Here is a 23,676-nt window from a genome sequence, read left to right as displayed (position 1 = left end):
TGCCTTCCCCCTTAAAACACAATGTTTATGAGATTCACCCACATTGTTGTGGGTGCCATGTTTCTTTCATATTGCTGAGTGGTATTTCATTATATGACTATACAGTAATGTACCTATCCATCTACTTCTTAATGGTCATTTAGGGGTTACTTCAAATTTCTGGTTTGGAATAAAGTTGTGATGAACATTTATGAAAAAAATCTTTGTATGAATATATGTATTTTATTTCACTTGAATAAATACCTAATAGTGGAACTGCTAGGGAATAAGAGGCTGATATATATGTTTAACATAAGAAACTTCCAACATTATCCCAAAGTGGTATTTCATTTAGTTTTCATTCGCATTTCCCCAATAACGAATGAATATGTTTCCTGTGTTTACTTGCCATCATAGCTTTATGAGTCTTTGCCCATTCTAGAAAATTTTTCTTTTTACTGAGTTGTAAGAGTTTATATATAATATATATTATATATAATAATATCTATAATATAATGTGTGGCTAATTGTTATGTGTTCTCCCCAAGAGAACTGTTTCCTTTTTCAGCTTTCATATTTACGTTTATTTTTTTTTTTTTTACGTTTGTTTTAAATTAATCTTTCTTCATGGGCTAAAGTAGGGGTCAAGGTTAATTTTCTAACATATGGACATCTAGTTGATCCAGCATCATTTGTTTAAAAGACTTTCTCTTTCCCCATTGAAAAATATTAGCACTTCTGTTGAAAATCATAGACCCACATATGATAATATATATGTGGGTCTATTTCTGGACTCTTAGTGTTCCACTGATCTATTTGTGTATCCTTTCAAAAATACCACAGTATCTCAGTTACTATGGCTTAATAATAATTTTTGAAATCAGGTAGTGAACATCCTCCAAGTTTGTCCTTTTTCAAAATTAATTGTTGGGGGAGGGGGCGCCTGGGTGGCTCAGTCGTTAAGCGTCTGCCTTTGGCTCAGGTCATGATTCCAGGGTCCTGGGATCGAGCCCGACATCAGCAGGGAGTCTGCTTCTCCCTCCACTACTCCCCCTGCTTGTGTTCTCTCGCTGTCTCTTTGTCAAATAAATTAAAAAAATAAATAAAACAAAATTAACTGTGGGATGCCTGAGTGGCTCAATTGGTTAAGCGTCTGCCTTAGGCTTGGGTCATGATCCCAGGGTTCTGGGACTGAGTCCCGCATCCTGGACTGGGCTCCTTGTTCAAAGCATGTGGGCGGGGGGGGGGGGGGGGGGGGGGCGCCTGCTTCTCTCTCTGCCTGCTACACCCACTTCTTGTGCTCTCTGACAAATAAAAATTAAAAAAAAAAAAATTGTTTTAGCTTATCTAGCACCTTTGCATTTCCTTGTAATTTTAGAATCAGCCCGTCAATTTCTACAAAAAATTCTTCCAGGATGCTGACTGGAATTGCATTGAATATACAGATCAATTTGGAGAGAAATGACATTTTATAATATTGAGTCTTCTAATACATAACATGATGTATTTCTTCATGTATTAAAGTTGTCTTTAATTTTTCTGAGCCATGTTTTATGTTTTTAGGTATAGAGCTCTTGCATGCTCTTTAAATTTATTTTTTGGATGCTTTAGTACATAAAACTTTAAGATTTCAATTTCCAAGTGTTGCTGGTACACAAGATACACACTTGATTTTTAAATTATTGGCCTTCGATCTGTACTCTTGGCTAAATTCAGTGTTACTTCTAGTAGATTTTTTTGGTAGGTTCCTTAGGATTTTCTAGGTTGACGATCATGTTATCATCCATGAATAAAGGCCATTTTTTTACTCCTTTCCAGTCTTTATGATTTTTATTTCTGCTTTTGCCTCACTGCACTGGCTGGGCTGTCTGGTATAATGGGGAATATAAAGGATGACAGTAGACACCTTTGCCCTCTTCCCAACCTCAATATGAAATATTCATGGTATCACCGATTAGAATGATGTCAGGGTGCATCTTTTTTTGTTGATGCCCTTTAACAAACTGAGAAAGTTGCCTTCTATTCCTAGTGTGATGAGAGTTTTTACAAAGAAATTGTTACATCTTAGTTTAAAGAGATTTTAACTTATAGAGGGCCATGACTATGAATAACCATTATTTCGAATAATGGTATACATGCCCATTATTGTGGTATTATTCATGGTTAAGACAGATGATGAATGTAAGTAAAAGAACAACAGACTAGGAATAACAACATAAGGCAAAACAACAACAAAAAAGACCTATATTTTCTCACAGCTCTGTACAATGAGCTAAAGGCAAATCAGTAACCAATAAGGACTTTAGTCTCCTTATGTGTGAAAGGAAATTATTATATGGCCCAACTATTTTACAGGGCTATGTGTGAGACAACTGTAAACTCTACCAAAGGCGATATAAAGGTATGCGCCTATTCATATCCTTTTACAGTCTTAGTTTCATCTGTGCTCTAATGCGGGACTCTGGCCATAACATCCCTCTTTCACTACGTGGACCTCTAAAATAGGAGCATTGTTTTGTTTTTTTTAAAGATCTTATTTATTTGACAGAGAGAGAAACAGTGAAAGAGGGAATACAAGCAGGGGGAGTGGGAGAGGGAGAAGCAGGCTTCCCGTGGAGCTGGGAACCTGATGTGGGGCTCGATCCCAGGACCCTGGGATCATGGCCTGAGCCAAAGGCAGACGCTTAACGACTGATCCACCCAGACGCCCCTAAAATAGGAGCTTTTAATGGGGGGTATGGAATATTTTAGGTGTATGCATTTTGAAAACACGAAATTATTTTCTTCAGATTCTTAATGAAGTCTGTGATTAAAAAAAAGATTACTACTACTCTAAAAAAATATCTTCCATTCTATTCTTCTGATGTGTTTCTGCTAATCTGTACAGTCAAGCTGTTAAAAGAAAGAGACATTAACCAGATTTATAGAGTCTACATTATCAGTCTGAGTTCTGATTTTCATATACTTGTCAGTTTCCAGAAGGCTAATTTCTATATAGGAATTATTGTATACAATTTCTAATGCTAATTTTTCATATGCACATTTGATTATATGAACAAACCAAGTTTCTTAACAGAGAACTGAAGATGGCTAATGTTAAGATACTGCATCCAAAGGAAGCAGAGAATACCTAGGAATATCCTAACAGCCCAACCTATGTTCTAAGCCATATGGGGAAAGAAGACTTCAAGAATTCACCATAACTAATCATTAGAGAAATACGAATCAAAACCACAATGGGATATTACACCCATTAGGGTTGGCTACTGTAACAAAACAAAGCAGAAAATAACAAGTGTGGGCAAAGATGTGGAGAAGTTGGAATCCTTGCACACTTTTGGTGGGAATGCAATATACGGTATAGCCACTGTAGAAAATAGTGGTAGTTCCTCAAATAATTAAATACAGAATTACTTTATGATCCAGCAATACCAGTCCTGGGTATATATCCAAAACAACTGAGAACAGTGTCTCTGAGAGGTATCTAAGACACATCTATATATCCATCTTCATAGCAGTATTATTCACAATAACCAAAAGGTAGGAGCAAACCAAATATCCAGTGACTGATGAATGGATAAACAAAACGTGGTATATACGTACAATGGAATATTATTCAGCCCTAAAAAGGAAAGAAATTCTTACACATGCTACAATATGGATAAACTATAAGGACATTATGTTAAGTGAAATGAGCCAGTCACAGTAAGACAAATACTGCACAAGGTCACTTACAGGAGATATCAACAGTAGTCAAACTCATAGTAAGTAGAATGGTGGGGCCAGGGAAGGGGAAATGGGGAGTTGTTTAACAGATACAGAGTTTCAGTTTTGCAAAATGAAAATTAATCCTTGAGACTGGCTGCACAATAATGTAAGTATACTGAGCATTACTGAGCTGTACACTTAGAAATGTTCAAAATGGTAAATTTTGTTATGTGTATTTTACTCTCTCCCATCCCCCAGAAAAGAATTTTTGATATACTTCTAACAAGTCTAAATACAGTTGAGACCACTAAGAATGGATCTTTGGGGCAACTCACCAGTAAACAAGGATTTCATTAAGTTCCCCAAGTTATTAGTAGGGTTACACTCACTCTTCAGGACCCCTAACAGTGGGCACTGAATGATTTTGTGCCCATGACATCATCATGGTTCAGAGAACTTAAGACCATCACCCCATGCTAGGATTTCAATACCCCCTGAACACCGGCACGAATAAGAGAATTTACATTGTGCTACATCACTTAAAAATGTGTGGACATCCTCCTGTAGAAGCCCAAAAACAGTTCATCCACCTAGTAACATTTCCTAAATAGCATAATAAAAGAGCCTCACCTCCAATTCTTTCTCATCAAAGTACTGTAGCCATTGAAGAGGGACAACTTCATTGAAACCATCAAGGAAAGCTTTGGTCTGTTCCTGCACTCCTCGAGAAAAACGCCACTCTGTCATTAAACTGAAAATAAAGATGGTATTTAAAAATATTTTGTTATGTGAGGTGAAAGCTTAGAAACACCAAGTACTTCTGAAATTCCTTCTCTTTTTCCAAATATGCTATATATATGTAACATAAATGCTGATGTTGTGTATGTAAGTAGTTTAAGAGTTAACACATGCTTCCCCATGAAGAAATCAGTTCCAGCACATCAGTAGCTAAAAAGGATGCTTTTCAAAATAGGAAGTTTTTTATTTGTCAGTAAAACAGCCACATTCGAGCACTTATTTCCTGTGCATGTGTAAACAAATAATTCCAAATATTGTGTGCTGACACAGTAAGGGAAAGGCTACAGTCATTCAACAGGTTCTCCTTCCAGCAAAGCATTTGCCAAGGAAGACTTGAGAAGGCTTAAAGCTGGAGAACTGGTTCTTTACATGCTAATTTATTAGAACATGAAGATTTCCTAACAGAACAGAGAAAGTAATACAAGATGAAAATAAAACATTCTGAGGAGATATATAAAGCAGATGTAGAGGAGGGAAGTGTAATAAAAAAGAAGTAAGAAAGAGAATCTGTATGGTGACCCAGAATTTCCACAAGGGGCCTCACTGATAGTAGATGGGTCTGGACGTCCCTGTGAGGAACAGCACAGACTACTGATGAGGAGAAGCCACCGATACTAGCAGATAAAAGGAAAGGCAATTTATCCACATTGCTCCCCTTCCCTGGGACCCAGAGAAAGCTGGTCGTCTTCTCTGCTGAGGGCAAACCTTTCATCCTTGCTGCCTCCACAACTGTTCTTCATCAATTACTCGCCCATGCCCTCAACTCTACCTTCTGACCCTCTTCCCATTTGCCCCCATGGGTGCTCAGACTATTGCTTTCCAAAACCCTTCCTTCAACCCAGTGTTTCTTTTTAATTATTCTCTCTCCTCTCTTTACCACCACTCTTACTAAAAGAGTACTCTGTATTTCACTGTCTCCACTTCTCACCTCCTGTTCACCCAAATTTTTTTTTTTTTTTTTAAAGATTTTATTTATTTATTTGACAGAGAGAGAGAGAGAGAGTGAGCACAAGCAGGGGGAGTGGCAGGCAGAGGCAGAGGGAGAAGCAGGCTCCCCACAGAGAAGGGGGAGCCCGATGTGGGACTCGATCCCAGGAGTCCGGGATCATGACCTGAGCCGAAGGCAGTCGCTTAACCAACTGAGCCACCCAGGCGCCCTCACCCAAATTTTATTTTATTTTATTTATTTTTTTTTTAAAGATTTTATTTATTTATTTGAGAGAGAGAGAATGAGAGAGAGCACATGAGAGGGGGGAGGGTCAGAGGGAGAAGCAGACTCCCTGCAGAACAGGGAGCCCGATGCGGGACTCGATCCAGGGACTCCAGGATCATGACCTGAGCCGAAGGCAGTCGCTTAACCAACTGAGCCACCCAGGCGCCCCCTCACCCAAATTTTAAACCACTGTAATGATCTGGGACTTTCAACATCTCTCCCAGGGCGAAAAACAAAACAATTTTCTTCACAAATGTCACCAAAGAACTCTAAATTGCCGAGCCCCATGCCCTCTTCAAAATTACTCCTGGCTCCATGAACTTTCTGAACACTGGGTGGGCGTCGGCATTCCCAAGCCTCACATAGTTCCCTGGTCAGTATCAGCATTCCTGATGTGATCTAACTTTGGCTACTCCTTTGTTTCCTTCATTGGTTTCACTGTTCCAGAAATGCTGGTATCACTGAGATCTCTGCCTTCTTTTCTTTTCTCGCTATTTACTACTTAAAGATGGTATCATCAATTACCTAAGTTTTAACTATCATAGAAAAGCCAGTAATTCTTAAATTCCCAAATTCTGCTAAGATATTAAGATATAAAGTCATGGGGGGCAAATCGGAGGGGGAGATGAACCATGAGAGACTATGGACTCTGAGAAACAAACAGGGTTCTAGAGGGGAGGGGGTGGGGGGATGGGTTAGTCTGGTGATGGGTATTGAGGAGGGCACGTTCTGCATGGAGCACTGGGTGTTATACACAAACAATGAATCATGGAACACTACATCAAAAACTAATGATGTAATGTATGGTGACTAACATAACAATAAAAAAATTCAAAAAAAAAAAGAACAAAACAAAACAGAGATAAAGTCCTCTCTCCTTGGATATCCTGCTAACACATGCAACTATTAACCAATCTAGAAACCTCAAATACTTCATTTGCTGGTATTTTCCCCACTACATGTAATTGGTCACTGAATCTGAACTATTCTATTCCTGTAATATCCTCAAAAATCCATTCCCTCATTTTTATCTCTACTGTGTCCTGTTTTAGGCCTATGATACTGAATTACTAGCAGAATGAAAGAGCCTCTTAACTATGTTCTATCTCTAACTACTTCCTTCCATCCATCTATCCCTCCCAGTTCGTCCTCCATAAAGATGCCAAAATAAGCCTTCCAGAAACAATTCTGATCATCTCATCTTGGTTGTGGTTAGTTTTTGATCACTCTTATATTAGAGCAAAAATCCAGGTTTCTTAGACATAAGAGTTTCCTTAGACTAATGCACAATCTGGCTACCCCTCGAGGTTCCCAGCTAGTCACTATTTCTCACCATGATATACTATTCCCACAGTGCTGTGGTTGTAGTCTCAGGATAAACTAATCCCTTTAATACCTCAATTCCTCTGCTCCTGCTATTTCCCTCCCCACAAAAGCTCTCCATCTATCAGGCAAACTCTCATTTATCTTTTCAGACCTAACATATGCAATGCCCTATGAAGAACTTTTTTTCTCAGTTCTCCCAGCAGAATCAATGGCTTCCTTCCCACTTTGGATTCCAACAGCATTTCATACATCTTTCTACCATTCATTTACTCATAGATTCACTGAGATCCTATACACTAAAAACAAAATATCACAACTGAAGAGTTATGCTTAAGGAAGTTTTGTGTTGCCTTTGTTTGTAGTGGCCCAAACTGGACACAACTTGAATGACACCTACTAGCAAAAATGACTGACGAATATAGAAGGGATATACCATAATTCATCTAGCTATTAGAAAATGTATTAGATGTATCTCTACTGACATGGAGGATGGAAAAAGCAAGCTAGAGTGTAACATGTATGATATGATCCCATTTTTGAAACAAGTATCAAGAACATAAAAACTTGAGACAAAGGTGATACCGAGAATCCAAGCCTAAAAGAGAATGAAAATGGTAGTACCATTAATAGAGATAGGTCAAGTGAGGCAACAGGAAAAAAAAAATGAGAAGTTTGATTTTGACATGTTAAATTTAATACAGGTGATTCAGTAGTTGAGTTGGCACACTATGGCCCATGGGCCCAATCCAGCCTGAAGCCATGTTAGCAGGCTATTTAGAGAAGCAGGCTGAATAAAGAACCTGGGAAAAACCTGCACATTTAGGAAATGGAGATTTCAGATAACCATCACTACAGAGAAAGTGAAGAAAATCCATACGGTGCAGAATCATGGAATTAAAGGGAACAAAGAGTTTCAAGACAGAGGCTGTGGCGGGTACTGTGAAAAGAGTAAGTTAAAGAGGAAAAGTGAGCTGTAAGAGGAACTGAGCATCAGCTGGGCTTCGCTACTACCTGACAGAGCACCCTGGGTGCTTCATCTAGAAATGAAGAAGCTGCACAGTCTTTGCAAAGCCCTTTTTAGCCCCACTGTTCCATAAAATTTTGATCTGCACAAAGGTAGAACGCTTACAGCAAGCAGGAGTGGGAAAGTGAAGGTCATCATTTATTGTCTTATTTCAAGAACACTGGTACTACTGAGAAGAACTTAAATATATGTACATCAGAGGCAAGAGAAGTTATTTTAGTACATTTGAATTTTTGAGTCCTGTCAGAGCATGTGTATAAACTGAGATGAAGATTGAGTAGAGAGCAAATGACAAAAAAGGATAAGTGAAAGGAGGAACGAACGTGCAACAGCTTCCCAGAGGAGTGAACATGGGATCAAACTAAGGGCACAGATAGAGGAGTTAGTTCTGACACACGCCAGAAGTTCTAGAGATTAAGGTCAATCAGGTGTATCACCTTACCCAATATATTCATCTTTGTTCTCCTCAGTCACCAGGATATTGGAACCTCCCAACTTCAGGTCATGCGAAGTAACCTTTCCCAAAATTTCCATGTCAACAGAAAAGTACATTTCTAAGCCACATTCTTCAATGTTGTTGTCTCTGGGTGATATAAATATATATCGACTAATTAACATGATATCTAAATTGGCTTCAAGAAAATGTCTCATTGAAAGATAAATCTTCAAACCTTATCCAGATAAGGGAATTATAAAATTCAGTATCAATAGATTCCAAATCCTTAATAGTCAGTTTTTTACTTAGCATACGCTTGTAGAATGGTAAAGAGAAACCAGTATCAATAAACTTCCCATGAAAAAGTGCCTGCCAAGAGAAATAAAAAATTTTACTTAAAAATTTATAAAACAACAATTTTCTTATTCAGAGCACAATAACAGAGAAATCATGAGGCTTCACAGGCCAAAGTAAGCACCTAAATAAGTAACCAGGATAAATCATGAAAACCAAAATATTACGTAAAATGCTAAGTATGAAACACAAATTACAGAGTTAAATGACTTCAAACACTTTGCTCCATCATGTCCTATCAATAACTGTCAATGAGGATGGTAAAAGAACAGTATCAAACCCCCACTCTTTCTAGTGTATTTTATAAACTAAATTAACCTAATTGGATGCAGAAATACAGACGGAGCCTCAGGGCTCCTGTGCATGCACCTGGCAAGACTCCTCCTCCACTCCTTTCTGACCACAGTTGCCTAAGAGATTTGCAGGACTGACCCCATTTGTCTTCACTCCTGCTCACAACAGCCAACACAAAAAAGCGCCAGACCTCCTCAGCACCCCAACTCTCACCACCAACTGCCCATCCATCTCAAAATCCAATTCCATTTCTCACACCTCCCCTAACTCCCAAAACCATCTCCCATCTCTATGCTTTTCCCTTCTGAAGCTCCAGATCCATCATTAATAAAATCCCCCATATACTCGTTCTTTGAAGATCCTTTGGCATTTTGATTTAACAAACATCTAGCATTTTTCTGAAAACTTTGCTTCCCCCCAAGTCCTCCCAAAGGGGTGCTGTTTCTCTCCCATCCCCCTCATATCACCAGGCCTGGAAGTGGGGCAGGTGTTGCTCCTCATTACTAATTCCTCCTCCCCAAACCTGCCCGTCTTAAAGCTCATGGCTTCATACTGCCCTGAGTGGCCCACGGCCCCACCCCCTGCCCGCACTTCGCTGCCATCAACCCTAGATCTCGGAGTTTCTCTTTGTTGCTTCCTCAATGCTGTGTTCTTCTACACTACCATCTTAGTTTTAGACATTTCAACATCTACAATGATGATTCTCTTACTACCCTAACTTTTTAGTCCTTTCAATAATCTTAGTCTTTCACTTAGCCTAACCATTCTCGACATCATACCTAAGATACTGTTATTAGCAAAATACAGCAATAACTGTATTCCTTCACAAACTCAATTTCAACCATCACCTAATTTTCTAGCTCACTGCCTTCTGCAGTGATATCTGCAATTTTTGACCCCACTGGGATTTAAAAAATACATAAAACCTTATCACTGTTTCTCAGCTACTCAACAAAGTTATTTCTTTCCTTATTCAGTTTTGATTCCATCATCAATCATTAATATTACTCCCATGTATACCTTCAAACCCAGCCTCTCCTCAAAGAAATTCTGGCAAAATCCAAAGCCCAGCTAAACACAACCCTTAACTTACTCCATGCCTGTGCCTGGGTATTGGAACATGCTAGAAATGCATACACAACCATGCTGACTAGTTCATGACCAACAACCTCCAGTGGGAACTTAGTGCTGCCTGATAATCATATTTCCCCACTGCACTCCCTCTCCCAGGTAACTATTATTCCTCAAATACTTTTCTCTACTCCTCACTCTGGGCTAATGATCTTGCTTTCTATTTCATGGAGGAAACAGAAGCCACCAGAAGAGAATTTTTGTGTATTCCACCACCTCTGCTCACGACGAGCATCTGAATCTATATGCTCTATTAAGTTATCTGTTACTTCTATGTGTGCCACACAGCTCTCCTACTCCAGGTCACTGCTCCCATATTCCCTCTTTGACGTCATCACATTCTTTCTTCTTACTTATCATTATCTGCATGTAAATGTTTTATTCTCCTCCCATCCTAGATACTGCCTAATTTCCCTATCACCCTTTACAGCAAACTTCCTTAAAAGATTTGTTTATATTTGTTGTCTCCATTTCTCCTTCCATTCTCTCTGGATTTCACTCCCACCAGTCAACTATTGTCCTCTACTGCTCCTGAATCTTTCCCCTGGCCAAATCAAATGGTTAATTCTAAGATCTCATCTTGCTTACCATTATCAGTGCTGGACAGGGCTGACCATCTTCCCTCGTCTTCTGGCAACTGTTCTTATTTGATTCTCCTACCTCCTCCTCCTCAGCTCTTTTGCTGGTTCCTTCTCATCAACTTGACCTGCAAATGTCCTTAAACTTCTTCTGTCCACCCTTATTCCTTAAACAATCACATAGCCCTAACCTAGCTAGATAACCCCTCATCGCCAGACTTACATACCCAACTCCCTATTCTAGTCTCCATTTGGATGTCTATAGGTTATCTTAAACTTAACAAAACAAATCCATTTTTTTTTTTTTCCAAATCTGAATTCTTGATTTTTCCCAACCCCCAAAATGTGCTCTTGCCACAACCCTGCCATCTTAGGAAACAGCAACTGCAACCAAACACACAGCCCATACATTTTGGCGCCATACTTGACTCTCTCACACTGTGCATCTAAGCTGCCCGAAAGTTCTGTTAGCTCTAACTACAGAATATATCCAGAATCCCAACCACTTTTCTCACTACCTCCATTGCTAGACCACTCAAGTTCAAGCCACTATCACCTCTCACCTGGATTGCTGCAAATGGTCTCCCTGTTTTTGCTGTTACTCTCCTCTGCCCCCAATTACAGTCTCTTCTACACAGCAGCCCAGTAAACTTAGTAAGAGCTAAGTCAGATCATGTTACTTAGATCGTGTCATTCCCTGCTCAAAACCCTTTAGTGAATTTCCTAGAAGTCTGACACAGTACCTTTCAACCCCATCTCCCACCAAATTCTCTCTCATACACTCTGCTCCACACATGCCATTTTTCAATCAAAAATATAATTCTACTTTGGAGCCTTTTTCTTGCTGTTCCTTATGTCTAGAATGTTATTCTCCAAGATACATGCATCATTCAGTCCCTTGCTTTCATGTTTCTGTTCATGTGTTACCCCCCAGAGAGTCCACCTCTAATCATGCCATATAAAAAAGCAACATCACTCCTTTTCCCTTGGCACATAACTTATGTGTTATTCTGTCTCCCTCTGATAGAATTTAGATCCCCGAGAGCAGGGACTGTGTCTTTTTATTATGGTCTCATCTCTGTAATATTATGATGCCATAGTAGGTGCTCAATAAATATTTGCTGAGTGAGCAGACAGAAAGTACAAATAAATACAAACACTTCTGAAAAGACAATAGCCCCACAAGAGTTTCTGCTAAGCTCTGAAAATTCCCAAAACATCAGTCAAGTGCAACTGTTATACAACTCAGATTTTCCTTTTAGCAGAAGTAGTCACACCATAATTAAGCTTTAATTTATAAAATGAAAGGACTTTTAAAGACTAATTGGCTACATCAATAATCATTATATTCATAATCTTGATTTCATACAGGTACTCAAAAAATATGGTACTCTCCTTTCTAGGCAAACTTCCTTGGTAACAAACTTTGTGAATATACACAACCAAGGATAACATGGATCATTTTTTTAAGTCTTCTCCAAAATACTTTTGAAATAAGCAAGTTTAAATAAATAAATGAATAAATAAATAAAGGAAAATAAGGACTTACCATAGCAATAAAGCGACCAATAAAACAGAAGTATGAAAGATGGTCTGGGTTAATGGTTGATGCTGGATTTATTTGTAGACAATAGTTGTTCTTGCCAGCATACTCAAACAAGCAATACATAGGGTTCAAAACTTCATGTGAAAGCAAGAAAAACCATTCTCTAAAAGAAAGTAAGATTTTTTTTTTTAGCATTCATACACACATGAATTTAAAAACAAATCTTAAATACACCCATGCACACATCATCTCTGCTCAACAGCCTTTAATAACTCCGCTGCCCAATTTCTCAGCCCTCCAGTTAAGTCTTCTTATGATCGGACCCTCCGCTCAGTTACCTGCAGTTCCTATGATGCCAAACTACACACTCAGTGCTATTCACAGATAACATGCTTATTTCTATGCCATACTTTTCTTTGGGTATGTCTCCTCTGTGTCAACTCAGCCTATGTAGGTGCCACTTTTGCTTTCAGTCCAACTGAGATTCATCCCACTTCAATTTTCTGAAGCAACTTTCAGCATATTTATTTGTATCAATCACTGAATACTCTGTGGTACTGTGATAAAACCACAATATTATTCATTTTCCTGTACATGACCTGCCCATCCACCAGACTAGAAACTCCTCAAAAGCAAAAGCCATGTCTTCATATATATTTTTGTATCCTTAACTCAAAGGCATTCTAGGATCTATATGCAATAGGTTTTAGTAAGTATCTGCTGGTGATACTGACCTACACAGCACTGCTGCTATGGGACAGTTTTAGTTTTGTTGCCAACATATTACAAATGGAACTAAAATTAAAAACATGAAATCTTTAAATGTGATTAGCATTCTCTAACTTATTACCACCTATTTTGCCTCACTTATCAAAGTCTAATGATGAAATCCAACTAGATAAAAGATTAATAATTCATATCACAAAATAAACCCAATCTGCAAGACTCTCTTCAACAGCAATTTCTTCTAAAGCAGGGTTCCAACTCAAATGCTTACAGTGATCAGTACACGTGGCTTCCTTCTCTGCATGGGCCTCACATTTTCTACTCAGCCACAATCCCCCATTCTTCATTGTATCCCTGATAAAAGTTATTACCAATTTTAAGAAAGAATTCTTTCTAGGCAGACAATCATTATCCTTAGATGACAGCGCAGTGGTGGGCACAGAGTGGAAAAGAGTGTTATCTATCCTACAGGGCTGAATCAGCTATGTAGATTCAGCCAATTGATGCCATGTGAGAAGGTGGGAACGTGGGTCTAGGGTTTTTAAAGAGAAGCCAGAAATCTTGATTCTTAAGCATAATCTACTGATTTTCTTTAATGCTGTCAAATAACTGAAAAAAATTTAAGGGCGCCTGGGTGGCTCAGTTGGTTAAGCGACTGCCTTCGGCTCAGGTCATGATCCTGGAGTCCCTGGATCGAGTCCCGCATCGGGCTCCCTGCTCGGCGGGGAGTCTGCTTCTCCCTCTGACCCTCCCCCCTCTCATGTGCTCTCTCTGTCTCATTCTCTCTCTCTCAAATAAATAAATAAAATCTTTAAAAAAAAAAAAAAAATTTAAAATCACAATGGGAGCCATTACTAGGCAGGCTAAATCTGGCCTGGAAGCCCATTTACAAAAGCTTTTTCTAAAGCTTTAAAAATATAATCTCAGAAACTGCCTGATCGGTAGAGAAGGGAGTCTTCCCCTAAACAAAATCAACTAAGAAATGATAAACACCAATTCACAAAACTAAATCCAGTCCCAAAGTAGTAGTGGAACCAAGTGACTTCCCACTGTGACAAGGCTGAGGTAAAACATGCCCCCAGGGGAAAGGACTGACAGATCTGTGAGAATGTGTTTACATACACAAAAAAAACTAGAAATAAACTTTCTAGTTGCTGCAGATCACTTTTAGCAAATAGCAGCCCAGAGAAAACTGAATACATTCAAAAGAAGAATGCCTATAACATGGTATCTGACCTATATACGCTGACACTAAAAGAAAAGAAGGAAAAATTCTAACTAAAAAGAGGTGGATGAGTTCACTTTCAACATATCCTTTTCTATACTCTCAAATAAACTAAAGAGATACTAGAGGTTGAAAAAATTATGAGACAACAGATGAGCTAGCAGAGCCTAGAGAAGAAAATGAAGAAAACAGTAAAGCCACTAATGAAGAAAAATCACATTAGAAGCAACAAAATGTAGGGCAGTACTGCATACAGTGACATGAGGATAGGTTTGAGAAAATCAAAACAAAATGGAAAAGCACAAAGATAAAAATCAGAGAAAAGATGACTGACATGTAAGACTGACACAGAAGATTCCACATACCCATGATTGATGTTCCTGAAGAAAAATGGAACAAATGGAACAGAAAAAATATTCAAAGACATAATAGAAGAAAATTTCCCTTAAATTAAGAAAGATCTTAATATGTTCCTAAGAAAAGATATAAAACAATCAACAATGAAATTAATGAACTTCAAGGAAAAGGACTGTGTGGGCATCCAAAGGAAAAACAAAAGTTTCCTACAAGGGGCTTGCCTTCCACTTCACATGCTATAACATTCAGTGCTAGAAGACAGTGAAACAATGTCTACAGGGTAGTGGAGAAACTAGTGTTGCATAAGAATTTATATCTAGTGAAGTTGTTTATATACAAAAGCAACAGAAAACACATTTTCAAACATGCAAAACTAAAGGAGTATATCACCCTTGTGAACTCCTGAATAAACCAAAACATGAATATGTGAATCAAAATTAAGAATTTGGGAGTAAGAAAATCATGGTATGGAGTAACTGAGTATGTGCATTAAAACCCTCAAAACATAAAACTAAACGCAAACAGCTGAGGTAACTATGAGTACAGACAAGCATATGAATGTTATAAAGTCAGACACTGTAAAAAATAAAACCATATTTTATTTCTAAGGTAGCTCTTTCTTTTTAATGTCTGAACATTCCTGAAACTGAGATAAATCACAATAGACGTGATATGAACATTTATTGTGATAGGCAGTGTTTCTTTTCTGAAAAAGCTTAATAATGCACTGGAGAAGAAAATATGCTAATTAAGCCAAACCTCAGATAATCCCACATATATGCTCCCACCTATCTCTTTTTGCCCACTGTACTAAAATTGTGATTTTGTAATTCTGTACACCTCTGAAATATTAGTTTAAAATTTTTTTCCTATGAAAAGCAGGTTTAATTCTTTTAAAAGATTTAATGAAAGTGTTCTGGTAAAAAATAAATTGTTGTCAAATTAGGTTTGGGCAAAACAAAAATTTTTAAAGTTGTTCATTAAAAAAATTAAAAATTAAAAGGATTTCCCACTCATATTGCTCCACATTTTCCACTGTTAACAATGTATTTAATGAATGTGAAGGACTATTCTCAAAAGGACTCAGATTGGATTAAAACACAAACATAAAACCAACATACACTGTTATAATAACAAAAATTAAGAAACAACCTTATGCATGCTGATCCATTAATTAAGGTATCTACATACAATGCAATATTATGCAGTCATTAAATAAGAGTATTAGCACCATTAAATAAAGGAGAGTATTATTAGCTCTATATAGAATATGAAAAATGTCCATGAGATATGAAACGATAAAATGAAGTTGCTATATTGTACATATTGTATGATCAATTCTGTTTAAAAAAATAGCAAATGTGTACTATATCACACATACATAAAATTTATACATATGCAGAGAAAATGTATAGGATAACCAAGACAGTAATAATAACACCTCTAGAATTGTGCTAATATTTTAATTTTTGTTTTTAAAAATAACTCTGGATTGCTATTGAAGAAATGTATCTTTTCAAGAATACATCCACTGCATACAATGGAGACATACTTATTTCAAAGCAGATGTGTTTTTATTTTACCTTGCTAGACCACCATAATCAAGTCCTTCTTCTCCTCTAAATATTACATATAATCGCCTTCTCAAGTCATAAGGTTTTAATGCCATAATCTAATTAAAAACAAAAACATGGATACTTAAAACACTCATATACAGCATTAAGTTTCTTCCAAAACAATTCAATTTAAATTTCATCTGCATTTCCAAAATTACACATTTCCTTATCTCATACAACAATGCTTTTAACTCGAGATCAACTGATGTGTTCCACAAACTTACTCTATTAAGCTTTCCGTGATTCACCTTCTAAAATCTCTTTCCCCTCTTCTACTATTAAATGGTAGTTCTACTTTGGGTTAGTGGCAAGAGAGGAAGAGTGACACAGAAAGCTTTTAAGTTTAGAAAATATTCCTTCCCTTGTTGCTCCCCAAATTTTACCAAAATCTTGTAAAAGGTGACTTATAAATTTTTCTAACTAGCAACATTTGATGAGAAGCAAAAGAGCTTGTTCTGGGTCCTGCTTATACCACATATACCATTTCTCAGTAGGAAACGAACTCAGCTAAAGCAAAGAATTTATACAATATGTATACCCAATTTTCACAATCCTTAATGGCTTACATGAGGATTCTAGCAAACAGGCTTTACTTTTGGATAACAATGAATTACTTCCACCACACGTGGCAAAACCAAAGCCAAGACCGGCATGTCTGGGTGACAGCACAGCTCACCAGCAGGACTTCAGTCACGCACATCAAACAGACCATGGTTCTCCCCACACCAGAGGACAAAGCAAAATAAAGTTTTTCATGAATCTGGATGTACACTTACTATAAGAAAGCTCAAATAGAGCTTAGAACAAGCTAAGAATTTATTAACTCAAACCAAAAAATGTTTTGATAATAGCTGCATTAAGTATCTTGCCCGAATTCCAACAGCTAGTAAAATTAAGCTAGGATATGAACATCTCTGATTTTGGAGTGCTATTTCATTTTGGCTTGTTTATGTAAAAGTCCCTATGTACCGGGACGCCTGGGTGGCTCAGTCGGTTGAACGTCTGCCTTCGGCTCAGGTCATGATCCCAGGGTCCTGGGATCGAGTCCCACATAGGACTCCTTGCTCATCGGGGAGCCTGCTTCTCCCTCTGCCTGCTGCCTCCCCTGCTTGTGCTCTCTCTCTCTCTGACAAATAAATAAATAAAATCTTAAAAAAAAAAAAAAAGTCCCTATGTACCTGTATACACAGGGACTTTCAGTTCATCATTGTAATACTTTGGCGGGGGGGGGGCAGGAATGAGAAGACTTTTATGAAAAATTCTCCACATCATCAGAAAAAAAGAACTGATAATATTTTGATTTTTTATCTTTAAATATTCTGCAGATGATTCAGGAAAGGCAGACATATTACATTTATTCATTCACCAAATGTTTACTGAATACCTGCTATGTGCGAGGCACTATTCTAGGTACTAAGCATAACAGCAGTAAATGAAGTAGTTTGTGCTCCCATGGAGCTTACCTTCTAGTAAGGGAGACAAATAAAATGGGTCAGGTGGTGCTAAGTGTTACTGAAAATAATACATAAAGGGCTAGAATGGGACTACGAGGGAGGTGAGCAGGGATTCCCATCTTGACTAGTGTGCTCAGTCGAGGTCTCTCTGAGATCTTAACCTTTAAAACTGAAACCTACAGGAGGTAAGAATGAACATCAGGATTACTGAAGGGATGGATACTTACATGGAATAGAGTATCTATACTGATTTAATTTTAATTTGGTTGTATTATCAAGACTTGTTTGAGTTAATGAAGTCTTAGAAAAGTGCCAAAACGTGTCATCTTGTTCCAGAAACTGTTTAAGCTTCATTTAAAATGGACATAATGGGGGTGCCTGGGTGGCTCAGTCGTTAAGCGTCTGCCTTCGGCTCAGGTCATGATCCCAGGGTCCTGGGATCGAGCCCCGCATCGGGCTCCCTGCTCGGCGGGAAGCCTGCTTCTCCCTCTCCCACTTCCCCTGCTTGTGTTCCCTCTCTCGCTATTTCTCTGTCAGATAAATAAATAAAATCTTTTAAAAAAATAAAATAAAAAAATAAAACGGACATAATGATAAGAGTTATCACAAAGGGATGTTGTGAGGATGAATGAAATGAAATGATACCTGTAAGATGCCAGCGCCAAGCATATGGCAATCACTCAACACACGATGGGGTTTATTATGACTATTATTATAATGGACACTCAGTAAGTGGCAGTCGTGGTTTAAAATTTCTAAACCCTAACTCCCTTAATATATATACAGGATATAATCAGACAAGTTGAACTGTTTATTCTGATAAAATCTTCCTTACCTGTTGGAAGGAATCTTCGAACAGTGTCTGCCGGGATACATTGATCTTTACATGACTGGGTAGTGCATTAGACTAAAAACAAAAATAATATCGTGATATCATGTAAGCTGTAGTATAGGTATAGTATAAAGATAAGACTAAATGATTATGAACATAAGATTTATTTACCACTGTAGTACCTGGCACAAATAACGAAAGTGAGCAAGTTTCCACCTAAAGCTGCGTTCGTAAGCAATCTGTGGACCACCTTTAGTTCTAAAGAAAAAAAAAAGAAACCACATATTAATTCAAAATAAAATTGGATATGTAATATTCAGTATGAAACTGGAGTATACCAGAGTCCTACAAATGACCACAGGAAAGTTATTTGCTGGGAGAGAAGATACATTTGGTGGGCCAAGAGGCTTGCACAATGAGGACACACACAAAGAGTGAGATTGTATGTATGTATGGGTCTTTTGTAAAGAAGTTAGTTAAATGAAATATTAAAGTCTATTACTATTAAAAAAACAAAACCTTTGATAATACTTCAATCTAAGGAGGATAGAAGCTCTAGACAGAAGAGACAGGGAAGGAAATTCTACCACAACTTAAACCTAATCTCAAACTGAAAGAAACATTGCTGAGACAGTATGCAAAGCAAAAGCAATTTCTAAGAATAAGTGACATCCAGGTCACACGGCTCAACTGATCAGTGAGGGAAGAGGCAGAATGGGTGGCACGGAGGGATAGGTTCAATTCACATTGAGAAGGCCTGAGGCTTCCGCCTTTTGAGGGAGAGCCTAAGATACAAGCACAAAGAACTTTCATGATCTTAGGGAACATTTTGGAATGGATGGAAAATGTTCTCTTATGTTGTTAGGTTCAAGTGAATTCATTGAACAAATATTTGTGAAATATATAGTATTACCTGACATTCTTCTAACCAATGAGAGTGTTATTTGTTAATAAAACAGGTAATAACCCTGTTTTTGTGGAGGTTATATACCAGTGAAGGGGACAGACAAGAAACAATAAGTAAACCATCTATGAAGTGTGTTAGAAGGGGATAAACATTTTATCACTCCTGCTCCTCAAAAAGGAAAAAGAGAGAGAGAGAGAGAAAGGCAGTGTAAAAAAGATATGGAGTGGTATAGGGAGAAGTTTAAAATTCTGAAATGGGTGAACAGCGTTGAGTTCACAGACAAATTAATATTTGACCAAAAACATGGAGGGCATTAAGTCATGTACATATTTGGGGAAAGAGCAGAATAAAAGCTAAGACCCAGAGGTAAAAGCCCAGGTGCTTGAGGCATAGCTAGGGGGCCCGTGAAGCTGAAGCAGAATGAATGAGGGGAGAAAACAGAGATGAAATTGAAGAGCTAACAGGGGTCACATTCTGTAAGGCAGTGGAAGCCACTGTGAGGACTCTCCTTTTCACTCCGAGATGGGAAATCACTGAAAAGTTTTTGTGTGAAGGAATGACTTTATACTTAATAGAAAAAAGAGAGAAAAAGTCAATCCTGTTGCTGTATGGAGAATAACATTATACGAGGTGGGGGTAGAAAGCAGAGAGACAGGGGGCGCCTGGGTGGCTCAGTTGGTTAAGCGACTGCCTTCGGCTCAGGTCATGATCCTGGAGTCCCTGGATCGAGTCCCGCATCAGGCTCCCTGCTCGGCAGGGAGTCTGCTTCTCCCTCTGACCCTCCCCCCTCTCATGCTCTCTGTCTCTCATTCTCTCTCTCTCAAATAAATAAATAAAATCTTTAAAAAAAAAAAAAAAAAAGAAAAAAGAAAGCAGAGAGACAGAGGCACCACTTCAGGTGACCATGTGGTGGCAGTGGACATGGTGAGACCTAAGTGGATTCTGGACATACTCTGAAGCTGAGGTAGCTAGAAATGTATTGTGTCAAACGCTCCTAAATCAAATGAGACAGGACTGCAACCAACTCCTGAATTAACAATTAACAATGTGGAGGTCACTGGTATCCTTAAAAAGTTCAGGGTCAGTGGAACTTCCTTGTAGTCTGTTTGAAAGAGAAATCAGACACAGCAATGTAGAGACAATGCTTTCAGGTACTTTTCCTGTAAAGGGCAGCAATAAAAATGAATTTTCACAGAATTAATTTGAAAGGTAAAATGCTGTGCTTTTGTTTATTTGTTTTTAATCGAGGAGAAACAGCAGCTGAGGAGGAATAATTCAGTAGAAGAAGAAAAACTGACGATGGAGGATAGAAAGATGGTAACTGCTGGAGCAACTAAATGGGAAAGAGGGGGCAAGATCTAGAGTGCCAGCAAAGGGACTGGCCTTTGATAGGAACAATGATAGTTCACCCATAGGATCAAGAAGGAAGACAGATGCTGGGAGGTGGGCAGATGTGACAGTAGGAATTTGCAAAAAACAAAAAACAAAAAAAAACCCCTTTTATGGTTGCTTCTATTTTCTTAGTGATGCAAAGATATCACACCTCAGAGTAAGGATGAAGGTGAGCTCTGTTTTAAGATACTTTTATCTGGAAAATTCAAATGTGTTAACATCTCATTCCTTCATGAATTACAGTAGCATGATGGGCAGTTAAGAGCACAGTTCTCTGTGAACAGACTGCCTTGGTCTGAAACCAGCTCTATTCCCTTCCGTCTGGTTTTGCGTAAGTTAGCTATGCTCCCTAAGCCTCAGTTTCTGCACTGAAAAATGGAAAATAATAGTATCTATTTAAGGTTGTTTGGAAATAAAATGAGCTAGTTTATACATTGTTCTTAGAACAATACTCTGCACATAGCAATCACGAGATAAATATTTGCTATCATTATTATTAACACATTATGTGCTACAAATTCATTCTGTAGTAATGTAAAGCAAAGATGGGTATACCGGGCTCTTACTTATATAGGTTTTCTTGATCCACAAAGTATAATCTGTTGCTAAACTTGAGGCTAAATTTTTATGTCCTCATTAAACAGCATTTAAGAACTTCAGGTTTTCACTTACACAGATGACTTCCCATTGCGAGGATCTTTGAATGTTGTTGTTCTTGTATTATGATCAACAAAGTACCTAACACCTTCCCGAGTATACCTAATTTCCCAGCCTTCTGGCAAGGGTTCTTCATTCTGTAAGCTAAAAGATAAAGTTAGAGTCACAAGGTGAGTATTTTCTAGGTACTAAAAACATCCAAATCTAGGTTTACTTGATTCTATCTACAGATATATGTAAGATGACTTAACTAAGGCCACAGCACACACATACCCTTGAGTTCTGGGATCTTCCCACTGGGTTGTTTTTGTGTTATGATTCACAAAGTAAACCCTGTCAGTTGAATCCACTCTTTTTTCTAAAAAATAGAGTGAGCACAGCATTTAATGACTATTTACTATATATACCTTCAGATATTTTTACCAACAACATATCAGCTTACCCCAGCCTGGTGGCAAAGGCCCATATGGGTCATTTTCTGCAGCTAACATTGAAGCCTGATTGGAGAAAGGGTTGGAGGGAAAAATAAAAATATTACTTTAATATAAAAGCAGAGATAAACTAAATACTTGGTAGAACCACATTTTATAGTGATTTTCTAAAAAATATGATAAAGGAATGTGAATATAGTGATTTCAAGACACAAAGTACATTTAAAAATGTTATGAGTTAAGAGGAATCCATCAGTTGATAAAATCATTAGTTTTTCTAAGATGATTTAGAAATAATATATTAAGGTCAATATTTAATTTTTTAGCCCTTCTACAATAATCTGTTAGGAGTGAAATGAGACAGAAGAGCATACAGAAAGTTGTGGTGTTTAAATGAAAAATATAATTTAAAAGTACAATAATAATCACAGTTCTCTTTAAGACACACCTACTAATAAAACCAACATTAAAATCCAGTATCATCTTTATACAAGTAAATCCTTATCTTAATATTAGTATTCTTTTATATATTCATAAATAAAAACATTCATGCTTACATATATTATAACCCAGAAATATATTCAGAAGAAAATATAAACATTCTACTACCAATTTTAAAAGAATGATAAATATAAAAATCATCACCTGAAAAAATACATCTTAATGCATCTTGATAAATATTTTATAACCTTATAATAGATGTTGTTAATTTTACCCAATATCCATTTCCCATGCCTTCTTCCTTGACACTCAAACCATGGTTTTGTTTGAGGTAGCAATGTGTCCATCTAATATTCCATTCCCAGCCTTCCTCACAGCTGAGTTGGTAGAACGTCCAATTCTAGCCAGTGAGCACTGGCAGAAGTCCCTGGTAAGGGCATCCCTTTTCGAGTAAAAAGGCAGGGCTTGCAAGATAAAAGCCATCTGCCCTTCTCATTCCCGTTTCCCTTTCTTCCTGTCTACAATGGGGAATGAAGCCCAAAGGGCAGCAGCTCTGTATGACCGAGGTAAGCACGAAGCATGGTAGCGATGCACAAAGAATCTGGGTACCAGGTGGCATTACTAAGCCAATGTATGTGTTAGCCTGGACTTTTATCCCAGACTTGTGCTATACTTAGATAATTACACCTCAACCTGTTTAAGGATGTTCTATGCAGGAGAACACACTTCTACTACATCCCTATGACCTAATTCTGCTGTTTCCCCAAGGTTTTCACATACACAGCTAAGTTGACCCAGAACAAAAGCACACAGTACATAATTTCTTGTTTACTATATACAGCTAAACAACGAAACCTTACTACAGATTTCTGTACAAGTTACCAAAGAACCAGCAATTGGTGGCAGTAGGAGATGCTATGTAGGCTGGGTTGGCCCACTCCCTCTATGCTGGCTACAGAATACCAGGAGAATGGGTCAACCTGCAAATGAGAACTTATTATTTAACCTCTGAAGAAAATGGAGCTGAAAGAGCCAGCCTGAGGCAAGATAATGAAAAAAGAGTTATTTAAGTTTTCTTTTTGTGTCTTTCCTAATTCCTCCCTATCTGCTAGCCTCTACGTTTTGGGTTTTCAAGTTGATTCAAAACACTCTCTAGAGATGCCCAGTACTTAAAATTTGTATTTTCCACTTCCTGTGATCAAACCTATTTAACCAAGGTTTCCCTCTACCTCCTGTCGTCTTTTTTTTTTT

The 23,676-nt window shown here is 37.8% G+C and overlaps 1 protein-coding gene across 5 annotated transcripts in view; it reads right to left on the bottom strand.

Annotated features, from left to right (window-relative positions):
- WWP1 (WW domain containing E3 ubiquitin protein ligase 1) overlaps nt 1–23,676 on the bottom strand; it is a 118,615-nt gene that overhangs the window by 14,914 nt on the left and 80,025 nt on the right. For all 5 annotated transcript variants that reach the window (XM_032421947.1, XM_032421951.1, XM_032421949.1 and 2 more), the window contains 10 exons: nt 21,996–22,050; nt 21,827–21,911; nt 21,569–21,697; nt 18,780–18,855; nt 18,601–18,672; nt 16,279–16,367; nt 12,391–12,550; nt 8,720–8,853; nt 8,491–8,631; nt 4,318–4,438 (listed from right to left, as the gene is read on the bottom strand). In XM_032421947.1, the coding sequence (XP_032277838.1) occupies nt 4,318–4,438; nt 8,491–8,631; nt 8,720–8,853; nt 12,391–12,550; nt 16,279–16,367; nt 18,601–18,672; nt 18,780–18,855; nt 21,569–21,697; nt 21,827–21,911; nt 21,996–22,050 (1,062 nt within the window). The remainder of the gene's footprint in view (nt 1–4,317; nt 4,439–8,490; nt 8,632–8,719; nt 8,854–12,390; nt 12,551–16,278; nt 16,368–18,600; nt 18,673–18,779; nt 18,856–21,568; nt 21,698–21,826; nt 21,912–21,995; nt 22,051–23,676) is intronic.

Source organism: Phoca vitulina, unplaced genomic scaffold (assembly GCF_004348235.1).
Source record: "Phoca vitulina isolate PV1807 unplaced genomic scaffold, GSC_HSeal_1.0 scaffold25, whole genome shotgun sequence".
Lineage (NCBI taxonomy): Eukaryota > Metazoa > Chordata > Mammalia > Carnivora > Phocidae > Phoca > Phoca vitulina.
This window is presented reverse-complemented; position numbering and strand designations above follow the sequence as displayed.